Genomic DNA, 23,059 nt, shown 5'->3' with positions numbered 1-23,059 from the left:
GTTTACCACTGTAATCACAGCATGAATATGTATGTCCAGAAGGAGCTGGTGGTAATTAGCAGAGCTAAACACAGCTCTGCTTTAGAGTTTGTGTAAAATGAACTTCGGCTGTCAGCCAGTGTGGAAAACAAACTTCCCCTGTGACTGCAGACAATGATTCTAATTAAACAGTTGTACTGGTGAGGCGTCAGTCGGATCACGCAGTGGGATGTGCAGAAATCTGAAGGTGGCTTTCACTTCAACAACATTTAATATAAATGCACCTTCAGCATCACAAGAAGACTGACGGCGAGTTAATTCTTTAGTTTAACAGTTTAACAGAACAATCATAGGATGAGTTCTAGAAACCACCTGTCAGTTCCAGAGACATCCAGCATCAACGTCTGTTTTTTGGTTCTCTCTAGTTAAGTGTATTCATGAGAAAATGTGCGAATAAACAATTGAAAAATAGCAGCAGTGATGGTTTTTGATTGGATGATAAAAAATAATAGTTCTAGTTGCAGCCCTGTGAAATTTACAATTCCAATTACAAACAGACTGATTGTCAATCATCATTTGAAATCCATTATGGTGGATGGAAAAATTACGAAAACTGAGTCACTGTCCAAATACTTTTGGATTTGAGAGTACGATGGACCTGAAAACACTGGTCCATCAGCTGTGAGTGGGGACTTCTGTATCTAGCTGTCCCATGTCTCCAGTATAAATAGGTAGCTGAGTGTCAGTCATGTCGTCTCTATATACAGAACAGAGACATGTTTAACACCCTCCGACATTCTACCTGTGTTTGTGGGTCTAATTTTAAAGGCCTGAAACCTCCTCTGTACTTTTAGTGTGAGCAGAACAAATGTTAGCAGAGATGGGGACTTCTTACAAAGGCAGAAGAGGAATGACAATCATAGAATACTGGACAGGCTGCTTTTTTATGTGTTCAGCCGAGTGGACATTTACACAGTAACAAACAAATAAGCACATAAAAATGGCCACAACTCATTTATCTGTGTGTGTTACCTGCAGCGGTGTGGGCTGCTGATCCACCGGGGCGATGAGAACCACCAGTTCGTGGTCGATGCTCAGGTAGCCAAACACGTCGCACTGAGGCACCGAGACGTGAAGCCGCAGGATCTGAAGGACGTTGTGGACCGTCACTGGCTGGTTCTTGTTCAACTGCACATAGGGGTCAAAGGTCGAAGGGGGACATGAGTGTCTGTGACTGAAATACTGCATGTTTAAAAGTCTGTGAAACCTTTAGAATTCTCTACATTTCTGTAAAACATCCACCGGTACAGATTTTCAAACAAGCAAGACCGGTAACAGTCTGTGAGGTTCAGACCTGTCTGACACGTTAATGTTCATGAGTTCACCATCTAGAGACTCCTGAACATCCATGCATGTGTGCATGGCAGAGCAGCAGGAAAGAGGAAGGACACTACACTCCAGTTTGAGAACCTTATTCTGTCTGTGAAGCACGGTGGTGGTAGTATCATGGTTTGGGCCTGGTTGGCTGCATTTCATCTCATTGACGAAACAGTGAATTCTAAATTCTTCCAAGTCATTATATTATGGATGGCTGATTAGTTGCTGTTATTGCTGCTAGTAGCTTCAATCTTGTAGGTCACATCCGTTTATGAAGCTGCTTCAGAGGAAAAGAGGCAGAAATCACCACACACTGAAACATTTAGGTCATGGATCACATATATGTCGGCTTGTTCACGGCTCTACAGTGAGATTAGACATTTCATTTCTCCTGAAACAATCAGGCCGGAGCAGCATGTCTGCGGCAGCTCTGATGCAAGAGTCCCTCAGGAAGTTCACACTGGTGAATATTTCCCAGGCTGATGTGAATAATGTGATGACTCGGTGTGTTTCATTGGAACATGGCACTGTGAAGACTCCATGTCTGTCTCCACATGCAGTGATTTTCAGTGGAAACAAATTTTACAAACACACACACACACTGGAGCCTGGACAAACTGCATCAGAGACCTGCATCAGAGACGGGGCCATCATTTGGTTTTCACAGGAGTGCTGTGCAGTTATGCTGTGTGCGCCTCATCCAAGGCAGCCAAGCACCCCGATACACAGAAGAGAAGAGAAGAGAAGCCTTTGTCCCTCAGAGGGGACATTTGTAATACACAGCAATTCCTGTGGGGTTAAATTATGTGTTGTTCAGGATGTTTTTGTCCTCCAAGGTTTATAGTGACTGTGGACTGGATATTTTTTAGCCTTTTATGGACATGTCAAAGATTAGTAACAACATTTTTTTGGTGTGGACATTCTTGTCCAATTGAATTCCATCATAACAACATGTTGACATTGATTGTTGGTGGTTTCTCCTGATTTTTACTGTTGACAGCCCTGTTAACGCTTTACATCGGCTTATGTATAACCTGCTTGTCTTTTCTTATGGTAGGGCCAGTTTGAAGGTAGTGTTCACGAACAGTCCACAAGCTCTACCAACTATTGCTGTGTATAGCTCAGAGAAACACTGAAAGGCAACACTTTACTACAGAGAATGAATGCTGTAAATCTGTTTAGATCTTTTAAAACCTGGTAAAGCTTCTGCTTTCTGTACACTAGTTGGATTTTCTGGTGTAATAATATGGCTGACATTGACCTTCTGGCTCCACAGGAAATAAACAGGAAGTTGTACTGTGTGAACCTGTGAGTTTGGGTGGAGGCCGGTCAGTGTCTGCTGCTGTATTATATGTGTTTTTTGGAGCGAGTGGGCAGGCAGGATGGAGAAGAGTAACAGTATTCTGGTGGCACAGCGTTAGCCTCCAGCTAGCAAACAGCAATTCATTATACACTGAACAAACTCAGAGTGGTGAACAGACTCGATTCCCTCCCCAAAGACGTGCCTGTATTTTAGGCAGCATCATATTTTAAATTTTGCTGGAGGACTGGAAGACTGGAGGACTTTCAAACTGCATAACATATGTGTGTGATTCTGAACATGATGCTCACAGAATAATACATAAAGAAAAATATATATATATGTATTATTTACAGCGAGTGGGCAGGTTGGGGAGGAGTAAGAGGCAAAGAACTGCAACACAACCTGAAACAAAAAACAGCATCCGATCCATCAGAAGCTGAGATTCATGGTAACCCACAATGCATGTATGCCTCTGAGAGCTCAGCTGCTGTGATGAAGTAATTAAGACATAAACACAAGCTAAATGAGGGAAGCGTTGCTCTGAAGGCACTCAGCAGGCTAAGCTGCTGCTTCAGAGCACTGTTCTGCTCCTGTGTGTCTTAGCGGACTGGCAGAGGCTGATCAGATCAGATCAGCTTGTGTTTGGCATTAAAAGGCTTTAATGCAGAGTCTCGCTATGATGTGTTTGTGCTGGGAAATGGAGCCAAGTTGACTAACAGCCAAAGGAGGCTTTGTTGTATAATTAAGCTGATCAGAATGAAAAGGCGTGGGACCTATTAGCTGCTAACATGCCGGTATTTAGGCATCGCTGTTCACTTCAGCAGGCCACCAGAGAGGCTCATGGGAGCTGTCTGAGAGGACGCTGTGGGCGAGGGTGGAAGTGAGTAGCCGCTACTGATCAGTGTGTTATGAATGATGTCAATCAGGATAGAAAGCTCAGCATCAGATTAGCAGCACTCGTGCTTGGAGACACAAGCATGCACCGCTGCAAGCCCTGTGATTGGTTGGTTAGGTGTCCTGAGCCGGCATTTTTGAAAAGTTTTTGTTGCCTGTGGACGTGAGTATGGACGATAAGTTCTCTCTCGGTCGCCATTGTTCACTGAAACAGGAAGTGATGGAAGCTAAACAATCAACAAGCACCTACACTCTAGCCAAGAATTGCACCGTGACAGGAAGCCGGCGCAGTGGAGCGACACAGAAGTTTGAAGATGATACGACGGCGTCAATCCCAATAGCCACTCCACCTCTTTGCCTGTATGTGGAGTTTAGGCGGAGTGTGAAGTTGCCAACATGGCGACGGTCAGAGCCTCCCACAGAGACTCAAAGCGGCTCTTCAGTAACCTACAGGTGACGTCATTGAATGCTTATCCATAGTTATATGTTCACTCCTCAGCCCTGGAGCTCAATGTGAGGCTGTGTAGCCTTTCTCTGTTGGCGCTGCTAGCTGTGTAGAGACCTAGTAATTATTAATATGTGTGTCCTTCCAATGGGAGCCGAGAGGTTAAGGCTCATTTTGGTTATTTTGTTTTCCTCTTAGGGGAGAATAAAGACACTTTCCTAACTCAAGAGCGGAGGGTCCCACTGAATGAATTTCTGCCTCAGATCCGAGATTTGACTCTCGTGTGTTGTCTCAAAAATAATACATTTATCCTGTTTTCCATCTACTCTGTGTTTCTATTTTCCAGCTTATCTTAAATAATTTTGTTCCATCCCTCATTAAGAGGTGCCTACCTATCTGATGGTCATCTTTTCCCCTCTAATCTTTTAATTATATGGATTTAATCATTTTGTGCAGGAAAACAATCATAATATAATAAATGATGAAGTCAAAAACACGCAAAGGAAATATGTGATTTTTGTTAGGTTGTTATTTGCACATATTTTGGCACAGTGTTTGTGCAGTCTGCATTGGATTTATAGCTCCCCTGAGTGGTCAACACCTGTAATTACATAAAGTAACACAAGAGCCTGCAGACACTTCGTTCATACCTTGGAGAAAGTGTTCATCTGCTCTTTGTTCCAGAGGATCTGCAGCATGCTGGCACAGATGGGACAACAGGCTCCTGGAAACAGGTCAGAGCTCATGAGTTGATCACATTTACGCATCACAGCATCGGCCCATCTGGTGTAAGTCACTCACCGGGCGGCGTGACAGGACGGCAGCCTGCGGTGGACAGAGGCGGACAGGGAACCGAACTGCAGGCCGAGTCCGGAGCCACATCAGACATGGCTCCCACAGTGTGACAGCGGCCTTCGTAGTCCACGGCCACGCGGTCAGAGAAGGCTTCACACACTGTGTTGTAGGTCTCACCGTTATGGCCGCACACTTGCTGTGGCATCCTGCAGGCATCCTGAGGAGGAAGCACACACAGTGAGTACACAAGTTTAACATATAAGTATGTAGAGTGGACACAATAGGCATCCCTATGGAGTGGATGGGTCATTTTTTACTGTCAACACTGAAGGCTACACAAGGTTTAGCTCCACAGTCCCAGAGCCCTGCTGCCTCCTGTAACCTACCTGGCAGTGGCCCATGTAGGCCAGGGTTTTCCCAGCCTGCTGCAGCTGGCACAGGCTGGGGTGAACAAGGCCATCGGTATCACAGGCTGGCTCCACGTTGCTCTTATCGCAGGCTCCTGGCCGGCCGACGCATTCGTACTGTGGACAGTCGGACGAGTCGCTCAGACACACGCGATACTTTGGGATGCACCTGACAACACACACACACACAACAGATATTTATAGGTAGGAAGCATGAGTCCATCTAAACACACACACAGCTGAACGACAGTGTGAGAATGCTTGCTGCAAAGCAACAAGAGCAACAGGAGCAAACTTCTTCCCTCCAAACCCTGCTCTGTCACTATAGCAACCACAAAGTCTCCAAGGCTGGGCACCAATCAGGTGTTCGGCAAATCTGTGTTGGCTTGAAACATTGTTTACATCAGGACAAAGGAAAATCCTGAAAACCTGTGTGTGTGTGTGTGTGTGTGTGTGCATACCTCCACTCATTAGGATGTGTGTGTGTTCTCTGTCTTTGAACAAAGAGCCAGGAGAGTTTATGAAAGTTTATTCTGCAGTGTGTGTGAGTGAAGACAGAGAGAGTGTGTGTGTGTGTGTGTGTGTGTGTGAGGTATAAATGTTTTCCAGACCACATGACTTTGTGGAAAAATAAACTACAACATTCCAGATAAACAGGATACACAGCTACACTGAACACACCATGCTGCAAAAGCTGAATAACAAGGCTGTCCATACACTGCACGATATGATATTTTTAATCAATCAATCAATTAATTTCACCCTGATCGAGAGGAGCAAGAACAGATCCAATCAGCTTCCAATCAGGTGTTGGACGCTAGGATGAATTTCAGAGAAGAATTTGTTCGTGTAACTCAGAGCAATAACAAAATAAACCTGTGCTCCCACCTGGCCAACTGACCTCCAGCTCTGTGAGTCCACACAGCCCACTGCCTTTTCTGATGTGGAGGTGTGGGCACACAGGATGGCCCAGATGACCACTGCAGCATGTTTGTGCCTTTTTGTCAATATAAGCAATACCAGCAAACAAAACACTGACCTGGTTGAGGCCAAAAAAAGCAGTTGGGAGGTTTTATAGCACGGTGTGAGCGCTCATGTTGCGAGCTTACCGCAGAGGATTACTCACACAGCTGGAGATAGATTTGAAAAATATTACTTGCCAAAACATTCAGTGTACGCCCAGTTTAAGAGCTGATATGTTGTCACGGTAACCTCCGGTCGCCCATTATTGGCTGTCGGATTCGGCGGTGTTATGTGTTACCCACCTCTGGTTTCTCTGGCAGGGTTTGTTGCTGCAGGGGTTGCTGAGGCGGCACTGGCCGTAGACAAACTGATGGTCCTTGAACCCCATACAGCGGGCCACGCAGGCGCTGGGGTAGGTCCGCCCGTTAGAGGCGCACACTGGGACGAAGCGGTCTGGACAGCTACATGGAAGACCTGCATTGAAAGAGGGCATGGGGGAAACGGCGATAACTATCATTTAATCCCCAGACAGGGGGACTGGGACACACTACATACAGACATAAAGCACATTTTCTATCTAATCCAGCCGAAGTCCTGTTTAACAGAAGCTGGAAATGGTTGTTGCATCAGTCTTTTTTTTCCTGCAGGTGAGAAAGATGTTTTTTTTTTTTGTTATTACAGATACGACTTGTTTTTTTTCTTGTGGCATCAACTTAATTTATCTTGTTTTCTCCAGAGAATGAAGCTTTTTTCTCATTATAATAATAAGAGAACATCTCGGCATTGAAACAAGACAATAATGGATTTCCTAAAATAAAAGATAAAAGGTGGTAATCTCAAGATAACCCTTCATTTTCTTGTAATAATGACTTCATTTCTCTTGTAATCCTGAGAAAATAAAAGTTGATTTCTTGATATAGGATGTAAATGAGCTGAAAGTCATTACTGCACATTAATGTCTTGATGTAGTGGGACTCTTCGTCAGCGATGACGGTGATACTACAGGCAGAATTCAGCTGTGATCAACCAGAACGTCATTTTAGTGTCTTTGTTTAATGAAGCCTCTACATCATAGAAGTTGATTCTGGCAGGAACTTCTAATCAGTGCTAATTAAGTAAGAGAAATTTGCAAAAAAACAAAAATGCAGCAGATGGCGTCCAGTGTCCCCTCAGTACCTCCCTGAATACAGCAGACCGCTGTGAGGTCTTCACTGATAACACTGAGTATTTTCACTGACCAGTGAAGAGCCGATGGTCCTCGTCTGAGCTGCCAAAGCCTTGACATTTTCTGGTGGAGCAGATGGTGTCACCGGCGAAGCAGGAGCAGGTGTGACAGTCGATCCTGAAAGACGTCCCGTGGCCTGATGGGAACACGCAGAACAAACAGAATGTACAGGTTATTTTGTCACTGACTGTCGGGGGTCTGTACGAAGACACCGACATCATTATGACCCCGCAGAGTGACAGGAGCTGGTTATTAGCCCTAAATACACTAGTAGCATTTGAATTATTGCAAGTTACTGGTGTCAAGAATTATATTAAATTTCACCGCTGAATGGGAGCCATGATTTATGGCTCCCATTCAGCTGCTGGCTGTATTTTCTCTCTGTTACATTAAATATTCATCCAGTGAAAATCCTAGATAAGCCACATTCATCACATAACTTTTGACTTTTTCCAAACTCCTTATTTTGATGAGTCATATTAAGGGTTTGCTTACATTAAGTGGTGAACAGAAACACACGCATTAGGCTAATGGGATGTAAATAAGGTCGTCTGTCTCTGACTGTCTGGCAGACAGACGGTAAGCACTTACTGCTCACATGGTCAAAAATAACAGGTATAAATATTTAACAAAAATAATGAATTAATTATGCCGCATGCTTTTACAGATGATTTCATTTGTTTGCCTGAGGTTAGGGGAGCATTAAGGCAGCCATCTGGACATTAACATTTACAGTGACCTCATGGCATTTCTTCTTTCTCTGGGGCTACGGGGCATCCAGACTGGCCCTCGTTCTGCACCTCCAATGTAACAACCTTTAAGATGATGGACATCTATTCTAATAGAAAATAATAAACAGTGCAGAGAGGTGGCAGTGGTAACCTCCGGGGCTTTCAGATGAAGCATGTGCAGAAAAGGAAGCTTCCCTCCCAAGCCTCTGGGGGAAGTCTCTGAAAGTGAGTGAATCCCTAATAATCTCATTTAGCTTTGAATTCTGCTGAGGAAAAGTCTTGAGTTTGCAGGAGGGAAAACACTGCATTTGAGCCTAGAAACCTTATCCCATCTGTGAAGCATGGTGGTGGTAATATGATGGTTTGGGCCTGTTCTGCTGCCATCATTGATGGATCGATGGATTCTGAATGACAGCAGTGAATTCTAGAGGTGAATGTCAGCACATGTCACACAAGTCCTTAATCCACCTGAGATGTTGTGGAAGGAGCTGAAACAAGCAGTTGATGTGAGGAAACCCAGCAACATGTCAGAACTGAAGCTGCTCTGTGCTGAGGAATGGACTCAGACTGCTCCAAGCTGCTGTGGACGACTGATCAGCAGCTACTGGAAACCTTTAGCTGCTGTTATTGCTGCACAAGGAGCTCACAGCAGACACTGAGAGCAGAGCTTCACACACTGTCAAACCTACGTGCAGGATCTGAACTTGCATGATTTCAGCAACTAAAGGAATCATCACTGACTGCTGATGGGAGATGGAGCACAACAGGGAGTTTTCTGGTGTCACATGTTTTGTAGAAATCCACCAGAACATCCTCTTTTAATGAAACTACATGGCATAGAGAGACCAGCGCCCTGCGGCTCTAATTATAAAGCCGGAGATAACTCATACTTGTCCAAATTCAATTCTCTCCTCCACAGGACTTGATGAATCTAATCACTTATCTCATGAGGACCATGCAGGGACACCGGCTCTCCAGTGGCAGCCTAACCGTTTCATCGATAATGAAAGAAGCTCCTCTGATTTTACACAGCGCAGCATTAACAGACTTGATATAAACACATCTATGTAATACATGAGAAGCTATGAAAACACTTTGTAGAGGAAAACATGGGGAACGTCTTACTCTTCCTCTGTCCTCCTACGATGCAGGGCTTGTTGGTGTCCACACAGGGCATGTCCACGCAGTTCTCCAGGCGCCCACTGGGACCACAGCTGCACACCTCGTAGCACCCAGTGGGACCGGTGCGAGTCGGCACCTGGATACGTGCGTCCAGCTGGACCAGAAACTCGGACGCCTCTCCCAGTTTGCATCCTGAAAACATACACAGACATCAGACTTTGGAGTGGAGGCTTCAGACCCAGTGTAAAGAACAGGAAGTGTTTTTTTTTTACCTGGCACACAGAGGTATGGCTGACAGTTGAGTTCATCCAGGCAGCCTTTCCTGTTGACCTGGCATAGGTGGTTGGTGGGACAGGGGTTGGGGTTGCATGGGTGTATGACTTCCTCAATGATGCTGGTCCCTAAAGAACTGGGCACTGGAAGAAAACGTTAAACATGACTTTTAATGTGCCAGAAATGACAATGTGGTTTCAATGTGACTTGAACACATGTGACCAGCAGACATGTGACAAAAATCCAGCGAGTATCTGGCTGATTTGCTGGTAGTCAATGTGCAAAGTGGAGTCAAAAACAGGTCTAGAAGTGCAAATGGTTAAAAATGTACAACATGTGTGACACGGTTCACTTTTCTCTGTTAATAGCAAGGATCATGCTGTTTCCATAGAGCATATATATTTATATTGCAGTGAATAATGAGCCTGTACTGAGTGAATATGTGACAGGGTTCAGTGGGTTTATGATAGAGCAATTTAAGCTGCAGAAATCAAGTCATATTTCACAAAAAGGAAGAATATTCTGGAGGTCAGGTCAGGGGAAAGTTTCCTTGGGCTCCTTAAATTGAATAAAAATGTTAGAATGCCTCGGTACAGACTGAAGGGGTGGACTGACCTACAGGCTGACATTGCTCGTCCCTACAGGGCCACAGCTCCAGCACAGCTGAAATCAACTTAAAGTTATATTTTGAATCGGTTTGACAGCAGAAAATCTCATCTCCTGCAGCAGCAGGGACTTCAATGTCGAAGTGTTGAAGAAAGTCAAGCAACCCGAAGCTCTTTTACTAAACTATTATTAAAAGTGCACAGACTAATGTGAGGGAATGATCGCGTTCCTCTGTGCATTGAATACATTTATAGATATCAAACTATTACCAACATATGTTAGCCATAACAGCTCTAAAGGAGGATACCATGTGAATGCTGTGTCCATCAGCTTTTGTGTACTTCTGCCCTCTAGTGGCCAGCTTTCAGCTTACACACAGATCTGGCTGCTGCTGGACGAGTGCGTGCTGTGACTCACTGAGGTATCTGTGGAGGGGGATGCAGCGATCAGGATCATCGATGGGCGACAGCAGCTCGCAGATCCTCTCTGGTGTCTGTCCTTCATGAAAACGCTTCCTGTCCCCACACTGAGTTAGGATGTCCACGCAGTCTGACCTGAGGAGAGATCAGATGTGTGACGCTGCTCGAAACCATGTGACGTCTGAGTGACAGCTTGTACACGCAGCCTGTGGCTGACTGTGCACCCTGGATGGTGTAATGTCATCCAAGAGGAGTAAGTAAACACAGCCTAAAGGCTGCATTCTGCTTTATAGGTGCAGGGACACGATGGACAGATGACACTTTACCCACACTGAACCATGACAGCTTAATGTTTAACCCTGTCCTGTCCTGAATGGGCCTTTTGAGTGCGACAGCTGTGATGGTATATTTAGCATAATATTGATTTTTCTACCTTGTATTTGTGTGTGTCTGTTCCTCACTTTCATCTGCTCTATTTCACACTGAGCATGTGTACTGATGGCGACCCGAGAAATTCAGTGATATGAGGACAGACTATACTAAGTGCATGGCTCATTAGCACTGCCTGTCAAGTTACCATGAGAACATTAGTCATTTTAGATGGCTAGTTACTAGATATCTAGGACCTACTTGCATATGACGCTTCCTCTGGACTTGCTGTGGCACGGTTTGATCTGCAGGGAACATGCCACGGCCTTCCACATGTCCGGCAGACACTTCCTTATGTCCAGCACGGGGATGTTCATGAACGGCATCTTGATCGTGCCGTTGGACCACAGCTTGATGTCGTTCATGGCGCCCTGGTCCGACTGGACGTTACAGCTGCGGAACAGCTCGGTGGGCCTGTAGACAGATGATATTAGAGGAAGTTGATGGTAAATATGAAGTAACAAGTGCGTTCAGATGAAAAAGGAAAGGGTCATATGGAACACGCAGGTTTGCCGGCAGCTGTGTTCCGCAAAGCCATCTGCTGTGCAGGCCTAACGCAGGGAGCTGACGTCCCTGTGAGTACTCTGAGAGCTGTTTTCCTTCCTCGCTGCATCAGGAGATGCCTTTGGTCTCAACTGAGTCAGCTAATTGGTGGTTTAAACCGGAGAAGAAAGTACTGGGTGTAGTTCCATCATTCCATTTGTGCCTGATGAGCAGCTGCTTTGTTTATCTTGAAGTGCGTATGTGTGTGTGTGTGACCCAGGATCTTTAACTCAACCAACCCCAAAGTGGTCAAGAGTGGTTTTCCTCTCCAACCCAAACTTAATCATCAGCTGATTCTTATTAGGAGCGACTCACTGAGGCTCCTTCAGTCGCAGAGGATGGCAGTCAAAGCAGCGCCGTCACACAAACAGGCTGCTTCGTCTTATTCAGAAGGGAGAATAAGCTCTTACTCAGCATCAGAAATAAACAACTATCAAAACAGCAATTTGTTTCCAATAAAAAATGGTAATCATCTTGTTTGAATCTTGTTTGTTCGGTAATCCATCACAGCGAAAGCCACATCTGTTTTTATTGACTGTGAAGCCATGCTGCTCTGTAATAAGCACAGAATGAGTTCCATTACCAATTCACAAACTCAGCTCCAGAGTTCCCGGTTGTCATGGTCAGTGGTTGTTTGTTGTTATTTGCTCTGTGTGTGGGCTGATCCACTGTCAGAGGGCCATGACTGGAGGACATGTAGGACAGAAGCAGGGTGATGAGCACCCATGTGTCCAGAGAGGTGCTGCGACAAAAGTGTTATAATTCATCTGTAAGGTAGGTGAAAAACTGTTTAAAATCCTTAGCATTGTAGATTCCCCTTTCAATATGTGTATTGGTTAGATACCTATCAGTCCCTCATAATCATTTCTAGATGCAGATAAACTAAGAAGTAGTCAAGTATTGGAATAAAAAGAGAAACGTGTGTAAGTGGAGCCAGGCCACTGGGGTAAAATAAATCGGACAAAAAAAGAACATGGAGTTTTTCACAGGGAACTCTTAATCACGGCATAGCATGAGGGATTTGAAGGATTTGTTTCTAATTTAGGGTTCAAGTGCTTTTGTTTGTCCTACACCCACGCAGACAGAAAGACAGACGCACACCGTTATTAGCCCCATGCTCCCTCGCCCCGAAACACCACCTCCAGTGCAGTGTTTGCCTTCCATGCTGGTCCCGGCTACACAGCTCAGCGTTTGAACCCCTCAGGGGAGGAGAAAGCCATCCAAGGCTCCCTGGAGTCCATCAAAGTTAACTCCGGCAGCCTGACATGCAGTTTGTTTGCCTGAACTTCAAGTTCCACAATGCCACAGCATGCTGCTGTGATCTGAAACCACCATTTGTCACATGGGTTTCTCAGTGAAAAACAACAGTGAACACATGCAGGCTGTGTTTGCTGCTTTCAGGTGGCTACTTTGATGACCTTTGTTTGAATCTCAGATCCATTCATAAATGTATGAATTTACTGGCACAACGCCGCAGCAGGTAGAACAAGAGAGAAGCTGAGATGCAGGAACCTGACCTGTTGTTGAAGTTGGTGCAGTAGGTGAGGTCCTTGCAGCCCAGCTGACAGGGCTCTCTGACATCAGCCAGGCAGTTGATGAGCTCCGTCTCCACGGGGTTGTACTCGCAGAGCTGGTCAAAGTCCTGCCACGTCTGGCTGCCCCAGTTAGTGCTGATCTCCTGACACATGTCCCTGTCCGAGCAGAGTACAGAGTCAGCGTTACACACGTCACCTCTGAACTGAAACATCAATGTCCGCCGAGCCACAGAGTGTGCTGTGAACCTGCAGAGTGAGGTGTTGGCTTTGGAGCAGCAGTGCAGCTTGGCACAGTCCATCTTGGCGGGATGCGAGGTCTCCTCTTCAGGTGGGGAAGGAGGGTGGGCGCTGCCCAGGAAGCACTGCCACATCGGCTCCTGAGGGAGGGGCTGAGAGCCGCACTCCTTGATCAGGCCCTCCATGATCTCGTGCTCTGTGCTCATGGTGCGAAGGATCTGCCGGCATGCCATCTGGCAGTGAGTGGCCTGAGCCCGGTCACAGCAGTACAGACCTGGATGTGAGGGTCAGAGTGGTCAGCAGTAGCCTTATCAATATACATCAAACACTTATAAATCTGCAGGTAAGGCTGAAGAAGAAGCCTACACATATATATATTTATATGCTATGAATCTATCCACAGACTGAGTTCTTTCTGCTTCTGCTTCATGATTGAGCTGTTTCCATGGACGTGCAGGAGTGCATACAGCTGGGACGTCATTGGTCATTATTGTGCTCACCACTCATTTCTGTTGTTGCTGTGCAGCTGTGAACTGGCAAACTTAACTGTTATTGTATGTTGCAGAAGTTTAAAAGGAAACTTTGAGGAAAGCCAGACATGAAAGACGAAGCTAATTAAAAACAATGAAGCCCATCTGAGATCACATGAACCTTATCACCTTAGCTTACCTTAGCTGCTGACAAAAACCTGAGCACCGTCAGTAAGTAGTAAGAAAAAGTGTCACGGATGTTGGAGTGTGTGTAAGAGGTGCACAGAGGAGTCGCAGGCAGGTGGACTCACTGTCTATGGGGCTGCGTATGGGGTAAGACTTGGTGAAGTTGTTGACGCAGCTGAGCAGCTGAGCGCTGTGAGCCTGACAATAGTCTTTGACAGCGTTGATCTGGGACTCGGTGGGGGTGGAGTCTGTCCTGAAGATGGCCTGGCAGTACTCCCTGCAGGTGGTGTGACGGCCTGCATAACTGCAGCATGTGGAGCCCACTGGAGGAACACAAGCGTAACTCATCAGTACACAAAAAACAGCTCAAAAGACAGTGATCACAGTAACTGTGGGAATAATCGCTGCACTAAGTGGTTGCGCCGCTATCATGCTAATCAGCTCCAGAACTGATACCTCGAGAGGGATTTCATCATTCTGGGTGAAGTGGTCTGACAAACAACCAGCCTCTCGACAGGAAATGACTCACTTTTGTGTGTTGTGCGACAACAGTGAGACAGATGAAGAGAAGGAACACAAACATGTTTTCATGGGGTTTATTTATGTATTAGCTGGACAGAGATGAGCTTGGTGTTTGTTGTGGTTGGCGTCGTCGCTGGTCTGGTGTGTTTGAGACGGAGGGACTTACTTTCATTTTTGGTGATGCAGCTGTAGAGGGAGTTCTAGAACGACAAAGAGGAGAAGCTGTAGTGCTACTGGCCGCCGCAGGCACTGATTTAAGAGACACTTCTCTGAATCATTCGGACTTACCTCTGTTGATTTTTTGCACACTTTTGTTATGTCATTTTTAGATGATGCCTATGAAGAAATTGAAAATGAAGTCAAAACAGGAAAAGGTGGAGGTGGACCTACAGTAAAGCTGGAAAGCATATTTTTCGAAAAATAAACTTAAAATTCCTCAAAAGTACAGGATAAAGCAAGCAGATTTGTCTGACTAAACATTCCCATGTTCCATGAATGCACCACGTGTCATTGGAAAACATGACACATTTAGGCTTGAAATCGCCTGTTTTTTTCCACATGTTTCATTAAAAAATATGCACAAAATACACAGTTATCATAAACCTGTAAAAACAAAAAAACATTCTGCACGCCACAGCACATCAGTCACATGACAAAACTTCTGTGAGTCATGCAGAATGCTCAGAAACTGCTTTGAGGTCCAAAGGTTTAACAGAAAGATGTGCAGCATCTCACCTGTCTGCATTCCCTGCGACACTCGGCTGAAATAGCCAGCTCACAGCACCCGAGCCCCACCCAGCTGTCTGACTTCCTGGACACTCCTGGAGACAGACCAAACAGCACACTGTGTGTGTTATGTGTGTTTTATGGGGGTTAGCTAGAGGTATCCACTGCTAATATTTGGGTCCTAATTCATTCACATCTGAGATAATAATCAGTGTTATTTGCTTCATCTGTGTTGAGCTGTGGACATGCACTGGGAGAAGTGACGGATCTCATTAAGTAAAGCTAGCATGTTGAGGAGAAGAGGTTACACCAACAGAGTAAATCCACAAAAGCCGCAGGAATGCAGTGAAGATCAGAGAATCGATGATATCTCACAGTCTGAGAGGATCTGAGGGAGGCCTTCTTCCCTTAACAGGTTAAATCTTTGCAGACTCCCAGGGCTGTCTGGACGCCAGCGTTTAGCAGGTTCAAAACGGTACAAATAACAATGCCTCCCAATCTGGAGGCCATTACGCCTCTGACAGGTAGATTTGTTCCGAGCACAGGCAGCAGGGCTCGGGCCTTTGATCCGCTGCCTGCTTTCTGCTTTACTGTGCTCTGGTCGGGGCCAGCTGTCCTCACAGCTTTAACAGCTTCACTACCGACTTTCATACAAGGACCAGAGACCGTATACTACAACCATGGACAAAGTGTCCACAGTGTCTCTCATAGGTTTCTGAAGAGCCGCTTTGAGTCGACTCCGGATGCAGATAAAGAGCTGGCAGCAGGATGCCGACAATGAGAGTCAGCCTGTCACTCCCAGTCATGCCCATAATTATGTGTAATTTAACATAAATAAAACAAGTGAGTTACATAAATTCCTCCCCTGTACATTTACACAAAGGAAAATTATAAATAGAGACCAATCTGATTTTGTACCAGGCTGTAAACATGCTTATTTTATGGGAACCTACGGGGATTGTGTCAGGTTGGAGTCAGCCCCTAGAGGCTGTGGGGTGTACTGCAATTTTGAACACTACTGCATGGGCTTGATTTCTCTGCTGCTTGTAAAGGAGTACAGGTAAATGAAATGAATGAAGTAATGTAAACCTGATCATATCCAGGTTACACACTGCCTCACCTGGAAGTGTAGAGTTGATGCACGTCCAAAGTTCATTCTAGAAAATAAAGTCAGAGGTTAGTTAATGGCTTTTACAGAGACAAACTTCTTTATTCTTTAAGTCAAAATGCTCAGAATGTTATTTCTCACACACCACTTCATTCATAAGGCTAGGAGCTAATACCTAAAGAGTTTCCAGTCAGAGAGTGTTTACTTTATAAAAAAAGTTAAAAAGTTGACATTTGATGATGATGTTGATGCACTATAATGAGGAAGAACGGTTAAAGCTAGTCCATTAAATAGCTATAATTGGGTTTGTTTAAAGGAGGAAGAAGTCTGCTGAGGGACATGTATTCAGGCCCAAAGGTAGTAAGCTAGCCGGGGGCTTCCTGGGAGGTTGCCAGCAGGATGATGCTCCAGGACTGGGGTAAGGATCCTTACTGTCCCATCATGAAGACTCCCTAAGGAGGCTGGGTAGTGCATGTCTGCTTTTAGAGGGACCAGGACTTAGCAGGGCTGCATGATCCTGAATATGTCCAATTCCATGATTTGTTGAACTCCTGGCAGATGATAGAATATCTTCTCTTATTGGCCCATGGATGATATTTCGTGTTTAAGGCGGACGTGCAACGTCTTGCTGATAATAGTCTGACTTCAGAGATGTGAGGTTTAGTAAATGTTTTATCCTCAGATCCAGAGGACCACCCATGCAGGTTTCCCCCTATAACCTGGGCTAAAGGCTGCAACAGAATGTAGGGTGTGAGGGTGGAGAACCAGGGTCCTTCATCCAATACATAATGTGACTATTCAGACTTGAAAGTTTGGGTTATGCAATGAGAAGCCATTAAAGCTGGAGTTTGGGACAAATCATTAAATTCTGTGCAGCAACAAAATCAGACGTTGGAGAGGTTTGAAACATTCCTCTGACTCTACAGAAAACAAACAGTGCATTCCACACAGATATAAAAACAGGAAAACATGGTTCAGAGGAAACTCCCATCAGGCTTGTGGTGAAATGTTGAATTAATCAACACAAACAAGTGCGCCTGTCTCCTCTGCTCAGTGTCAATAGAACAGAGAGTCAAACACGTAGACATGAGGTAGAAATAAAAAACCCTTCCATGCTCCCCTGTTATTACAGGACAGCACGTGGTGTAAACCTCACACGTCACTCTTAACACTCTGCCCGCGCCTTTTGGCCGGAGAACAAACGCTCCCGTCAGCTGGCATCAGCATCATTTATGAGGGAGTAACAGTTTCTTTACATGAAGCATAAACGTGATTTGTGATGAAGCAGGGGGCCAATAAGGATCCACCATGACAAGAAGAATGATGCTGCAGCGCAGCACCTGATGGGTTTAAATTATTCTCTTGGAATACAGATGAAACATTTTTTATTTTAGCTCGGGACAAAATGAGAGCAAACATTCGAGGCTGTTTAATTATTGGTGTGGATCTGATACAGAGCAGCAAACCAGCCTCACTGCTTTGTAATTAGCTATTAGGAGGAGAGACTGAGCCAACGTGTGTGAAGCCTGAGTGTGTGTGTGTGTGTGTGTGTGTGTGTGTGTGGTTTAGGCAGGTGCTGCAGCACTCCGGTAACCACAACCTACTTCCTGCATAAGTCTAATGAGAGAGTTTGTGACCATTCTGTCTTTACGCTCGCCAGGAGATTACCATCACCATCGGCAACAAGACACCAGAACAGTCTGTTTAATAAGAGTCAAATCGACAGCACTTCTCACTGGTAGTGTGTCAGCTACACCACTGCTGCTGCTGGTGTTTCTTTCATTACTGTACTGTGTTTTTTTATGAATAACACATGAAATTACATGACAAGCTGCCATATAATGCCACACTAAGTCTCCTAAAGACAGAAAAAATAATAAATATTGCTATTTAAACTTATATATTTTGCTTTTTAATAATAATAATAATAATAATGCATTGGTCTTATATTGCGCTTTTCTGCTCTGTTGGGCAGGCACTCAAAGCGCTTACATTGAGATGCATTATTCTTTCACACCACATTCACACAGTGGCAGTGGTAAGCTACCAGTGGTAGCCACAGCTCCCCAGGGGGAGACTGATGGAGACGTGGCTGCCAAGGTGCACCTACGGCCTCTCCGACCACCGCCGATTCATTCATACGCATTCATACACCAGTGAGTGCACTGGAGGCAATGCGGGTAAAGTGCCTTGCCCAAGGACACACAACAATGACTAGGGAGGAGCTGGGGTCGAACCGCCGACCTTCCGGTTATTGGACAACCCTGCTCACCACTGAGCCACTGCTGCCCTTTTTGATGGATTTTGTGTCTTTTTTATTGTGTAATCATGCTCTTTAGTCTCATAACCTTTTAAATGTATTATTTAATGCCAAAAAAGGTAGCCTGGCCAACCTACCCATCACTCTGTAAAATCCCTCCCCATCCATCCATCCATTATCTATTAACCCGCTTTGTCCTGCAGTGCAGGGTCATGGGGGGCTGGAGCCTATTCCAGCTAACTACAGGTGAGAGGCGGGGTACACCCAGGGTCGGGTCACCAGTCCATCGCAGGGCAACACACAGACAGACAACCACTCACACGCACACTTACGGGCAATCTAGAGCGACCAACTAACCTAACAAGCACGTCTTTAGAATGTGGGAGGAAGCCGGAGTACCCGGAGAGAATGTACAAACTCCCCACAGAAAGGCCCGACAAAAAAGGTGCATGAAGATGAAAAAGAACTCACCATAGACTCTGGACAGTAACTGGGTAATCTCTGGAGGAGATGTTTCAGGCGTGACTCACTCTTTATAGTGGCGAGCTGTGGGACAAAAGCAACAACACAGAATTAGTATATTTTATTATATTAATCAGTTATATAAAGACAGCCAGATGTTGGATGATCCTCGAGTCGCAGTGGTTGACCTCCCGCTTCAGGAATATCTTGAGGAATATGATGCAGTAAAAATGCTGTTGTTGCACCTTTGGCCTCACCCTGCCCTGTTTCTCTGCACAGAGGAATGTGTCGAGGCCATGGGAAACTGATGGATAATACATTTCTGAGATATGCTTATTCAGACATCCATAAACTCTGTGGTGAGCATCAACACACACACACACACTGAGCCAAGTGTTGTGTGAACATACAAGGCGAGAGCCTGGGAGAATGAAGCCACTGCCAGCAGTCTCTGGCTGAAGTGTGAAGTCATGAAACAGGGTGAGTGAGATTTACAGCTTCACACACTCTCACTGCTGGAAGAGAACTCCTTATTTTTGTGGATTTTTTTCATTGGCGGTTATTAGACGTCACAGCGATTGAAAACTCCATCGGTGAAAATCACCAGACAAAAAAGTACCAAAGATGTTTGGTGGTTTGTCGTCACAGTGTCATTATTTTCATTTCTGCAAAGCAGTGTGGGAAGAAGCTCCTGTCTGTCTGAGAAAATAAAACCGTTAACAGCAAACAAGCATCAGCAGTGTTGATGTTTGTCAGCTTCTTCAATCTGAATACGTACTTTGATTTGAACCAGAAGCTGTCACACTGTGAGACATGGGGACAATGAAGGGAGCATGAAGAACGAGATGTGACTCTCTGTCTATATTATTATGTCTGTGGTGAGTAAACCCAAGCACAGTGGTGGTAGTGGCATGGTCTAATATTTCTGTCTCATCTGCTTGACTGGGTTCTCAGTGTCTACATTCAGGATCTGTGTGAGAATCTACTGCAGTTCTGATGTCTGAGGTCATATTTATGCAGATGATGTCCATTTAAATAACAAAGGATCCCAACAACACCACTGACATTTCTACAACAGCAGACTCTTGTTATCTCTTTTAGCTCAGAGCTTTTGGTCCCATGCCTATTGTAAACCTGGTTTCTGGTCACATAGAACTGTTGTGCACTGCCTGAACTAGAAGCTTAAATGGGATAATTCCTCAAAACCATAAGCGTCAAGCTAAGACTTGCATGAATAGCATGGGGCTAATTGCTTACTGCCAATAGGTATACCACAACACATGTAAAATAGTTGTTTCTGCTGCCCCCCACAGTTAAGGTTATGTCCAGTCCTCTCGCTGCCTCTCTTTGAACAGTAACAGTGTTTTTGTTCATCATTGTGTCACAGTGTGTTTCTTCATTTGTATCCAGCCTGGCAGCAGGTGTTCAGACTGTGGCTGTAATCAGGTGTTCCTGCAGCGCTTTCTTCAAAACTGATCCAGTGGAATGCATCTCTGATGACAAACAACAACTTCAGACAGCAACTTTTCTTACAAACGCCCTCCAGTAACTGATGAGCTGACAGAAAACCACAGTATCGCAAAGCGACAGTGATTCGTTGGCACATAATCAAAGGAGAAATCTCACCATTGAGCAACAAAAGAAACAACTTTGAAACCCAACGAAGCAAGCAAGGCTGTTTGTAAGACTGTCTGAGTCTTTGTGAACAGTGAATTAGTGCTGGCTGTCAGGCTAATGGGCTCCTTCTGCAGTATAGATGGAGCCGGGCCTATCAAACACTGTGGAGCCAAGAAAAATGGTGTGGAAAAAGTGTGCCATTCAGCTTCTTTACTGCAGGAAAGGCCAAAATCAAATAAAGATACGTTAGCCTGTAACTGCAGTTTAGTTTGAACTAAATCTTACCGATTTCTTGCTGTGAAGAACCTTTGACCACATTCATATTCGGTACATTTTCCTAATAAAATTCTTACATTACACTTACCGTATTTTCCGGACTGTAAGTCGCACTTTTTTTGATCCTTTGGCTGGGTATGCCACTTATACTCAGGTGCGACTTATATAAGACAAAATATACAAGTAGTCCACCGTGTGTCCTGACGTCCCATTACAAATATAATGGCAGCTGTTCTGTCCCTCTCCTGACGGTTCTCTTCCACCTCGTCCACACTTTGCATTACGAACATAGGTGACGTGCTCGTTCATGGAACATGTCCTTGCAGCTGAGCCGATAGGCCGACAGGTCGCTAATTCCAGACAGCTATGTGAGTGCACAGTAGTCTGCCTTTTTACTCATTTACAGGATAATTATAGGACTTTCTGTGCGGTGAAGCTATTTTTCTGAGTGACAACTTGTTGAAATGCGTGTGGCCCTGCAGCCGCCCCACTTAAGAGGAATTCAGAGGCAACATTACTCTAAAAACGCAGTGATTTACTGGCCCGGTGGTGCGACTAATAGTCCGGTGCGACTTTTCTATGGTTTTTTTCTTCTTCATTACGCATGTTTTGGCTGGTGCGGCGTATACTCCGGTGCAACCTATACTCTGGGAAATGTAGCTCTCAGCGTAAGTTCAATCAGGAAGACTCTGTTTCCCATCATTCACCATTTATCCCTATCCGCTTCCTAATCTTTCTCCCTCTATCCCTCACTCCTCTGCTCCCCCTCTCTTCCGCTCTCTTAGTCAGGTGCTTAATAGAAAGCACCTCCCTCACCAATCAGCTGTCGCTTTCCATCCCTCTCCTGACCAATCACAGCTTAGCACGAAATTTAAAAGTCTTCGTCTCTTCTCCAGCTGTCTTCTGATCGAACCCGGCAACCCTCCTCCACCCCAAGCACCACCAGATCCACGCCAGTAAGGCCTCCTATCTTCTGCCCTCCAGCTCTCCACCACCACCAGGTCTAGACCCCGGGGGGATCTTCTGATCCAGCAGCCTCTCCTCTTGCGTTTTCCCCCCTTTCCGGATGTGGTCTTCACGATGGGGTCTAGGACGCCAATGCACATTCAAACTTTGTACTTAATAAATCTTTCTCATTCAGTTCGCTGAGTCTCTCATGATTGAAATACGGTAATCTGATTTTCTGGACGGTGTGGGTTTAGATTTATTTACATTTGCAGACCTAAATATATATATATATGTAAAGGCAGAACCAAGTCGTCAATTTCTGCTTGTCCCTGACTATCGTTACCCCAAAATTGCCTAAAAATTTTGCTAAACTGCTAGCATCATGCATGATTACACAGGAGCTGATTGACAAGAATATAAAAGATCTGCAGCAAAGTAACTGAGACTTTTAGCTTTTAGCATCATATCACTTCACAATACTGAGAATGTATAGAGACAAACATTTTCACATGACAGTCTGTGGGAACTGACTCACTTTTGGAGCCTCTCTTAAGATAAGATAAAAAAAAATGTGTTTGTACAATACCAGGACTAAAATGAATTTGAGAGATGATGTCCAAGTAACAATTTTACCACACTGTGTTTCCCCTTCTCCCATAAAGCCACAGGCTTTGGACTATTTAAAGTGAAGAAAAATACTATTTATATATCCTTTTTTCCTTTTTTCTGCTATTTTGCAATGACTACTTTTGCTCAGTTTCTTCTCTCATCCAAGCTGAAGTGAATTCACACAGATCTGCCAGGATACTGAAATACTATAATAACATTAAACCCTGAACCCAGATCTATAATTTCTGTCATCTCGTCATAATGTTATACCCCAAAGCAATACCACTAGTTCATTGTCCAGGTGAGGTAAACTCTATAAAAGGCACCAGACCAGCACTGAAACAGGGAGCCGTTTAAGTTCTTTAGTAAAGTTTATTAATCATCTATTTATAACCACCCGAAGCTTTGAAGAACAGCTCATTTTCTGGGTGTAACCAGGCACAAGCCAGCTTCCATTAGAGCTAAAATGGTCCTGGTGATTACAACGTGTGTCTGATACCCACCCCGACACCGCAACACTACTACCCACACTCACTCAAGACCTTAACCACAGCCTCCAATGGCCATTACACCCCTGAAAGACCATTATCTT

General features: G+C 44.9%; 1 protein-coding gene across 3 annotated transcripts in view; it reads right to left on the bottom strand.

The window, feature by feature from the left end:
• reck (reversion-inducing-cysteine-rich protein with kazal motifs) overlaps positions 1-23,059 on the bottom strand; it is a 43,145-nt gene that overhangs the window by 8,591 nt on the left and 11,495 nt on the right. For all 3 annotated transcript variants that reach the window (XM_028432969.1, XM_028432972.1, XM_028432971.1), the window contains exons 3-20: positions 19,027-19,101; positions 16,308-16,344; positions 15,197-15,282; positions 14,750-14,797; positions 14,628-14,661; positions 14,065-14,262; positions 13,293-13,557; positions 13,029-13,202; positions 11,170-11,382; positions 10,538-10,674; positions 9,514-9,657; positions 9,245-9,433; positions 7,402-7,524; positions 6,466-6,637; positions 5,180-5,369; positions 4,800-5,010; positions 4,649-4,722; positions 1,012-1,167 (exon numbers count right to left, since the gene is read on the bottom strand). In XM_028432969.1, the coding sequence (XP_028288770.1) occupies positions 1,012-1,167; positions 4,649-4,722; positions 4,800-5,010; positions 5,180-5,369; positions 6,466-6,637; positions 7,402-7,524; positions 9,245-9,433; positions 9,514-9,657; positions 10,538-10,674; positions 11,170-11,382; positions 13,029-13,202; positions 13,293-13,557; positions 14,065-14,262; positions 14,628-14,661; positions 14,750-14,797; positions 15,197-15,282; positions 16,308-16,344; positions 19,027-19,101 (2,526 nt within the window). The remainder of the gene's footprint in view (positions 1-1,011; positions 1,168-4,648; positions 4,723-4,799; positions 5,011-5,179; positions 5,370-6,465; positions 6,638-7,401; positions 7,525-9,244; positions 9,434-9,513; positions 9,658-10,537; positions 10,675-11,169; positions 11,383-13,028; positions 13,203-13,292; positions 13,558-14,064; positions 14,263-14,627; positions 14,662-14,749; positions 14,798-15,196; positions 15,283-16,307; positions 16,345-19,026; positions 19,102-23,059) is intronic.

Source organism: Parambassis ranga, chromosome 20, assembly GCF_900634625.1.
Source record: "Parambassis ranga chromosome 20, fParRan2.1, whole genome shotgun sequence".
NCBI lineage: Eukaryota > Metazoa > Chordata > Actinopteri > Ambassidae > Parambassis > Parambassis ranga.
This window is presented reverse-complemented; position numbering and strand designations above follow the sequence as displayed.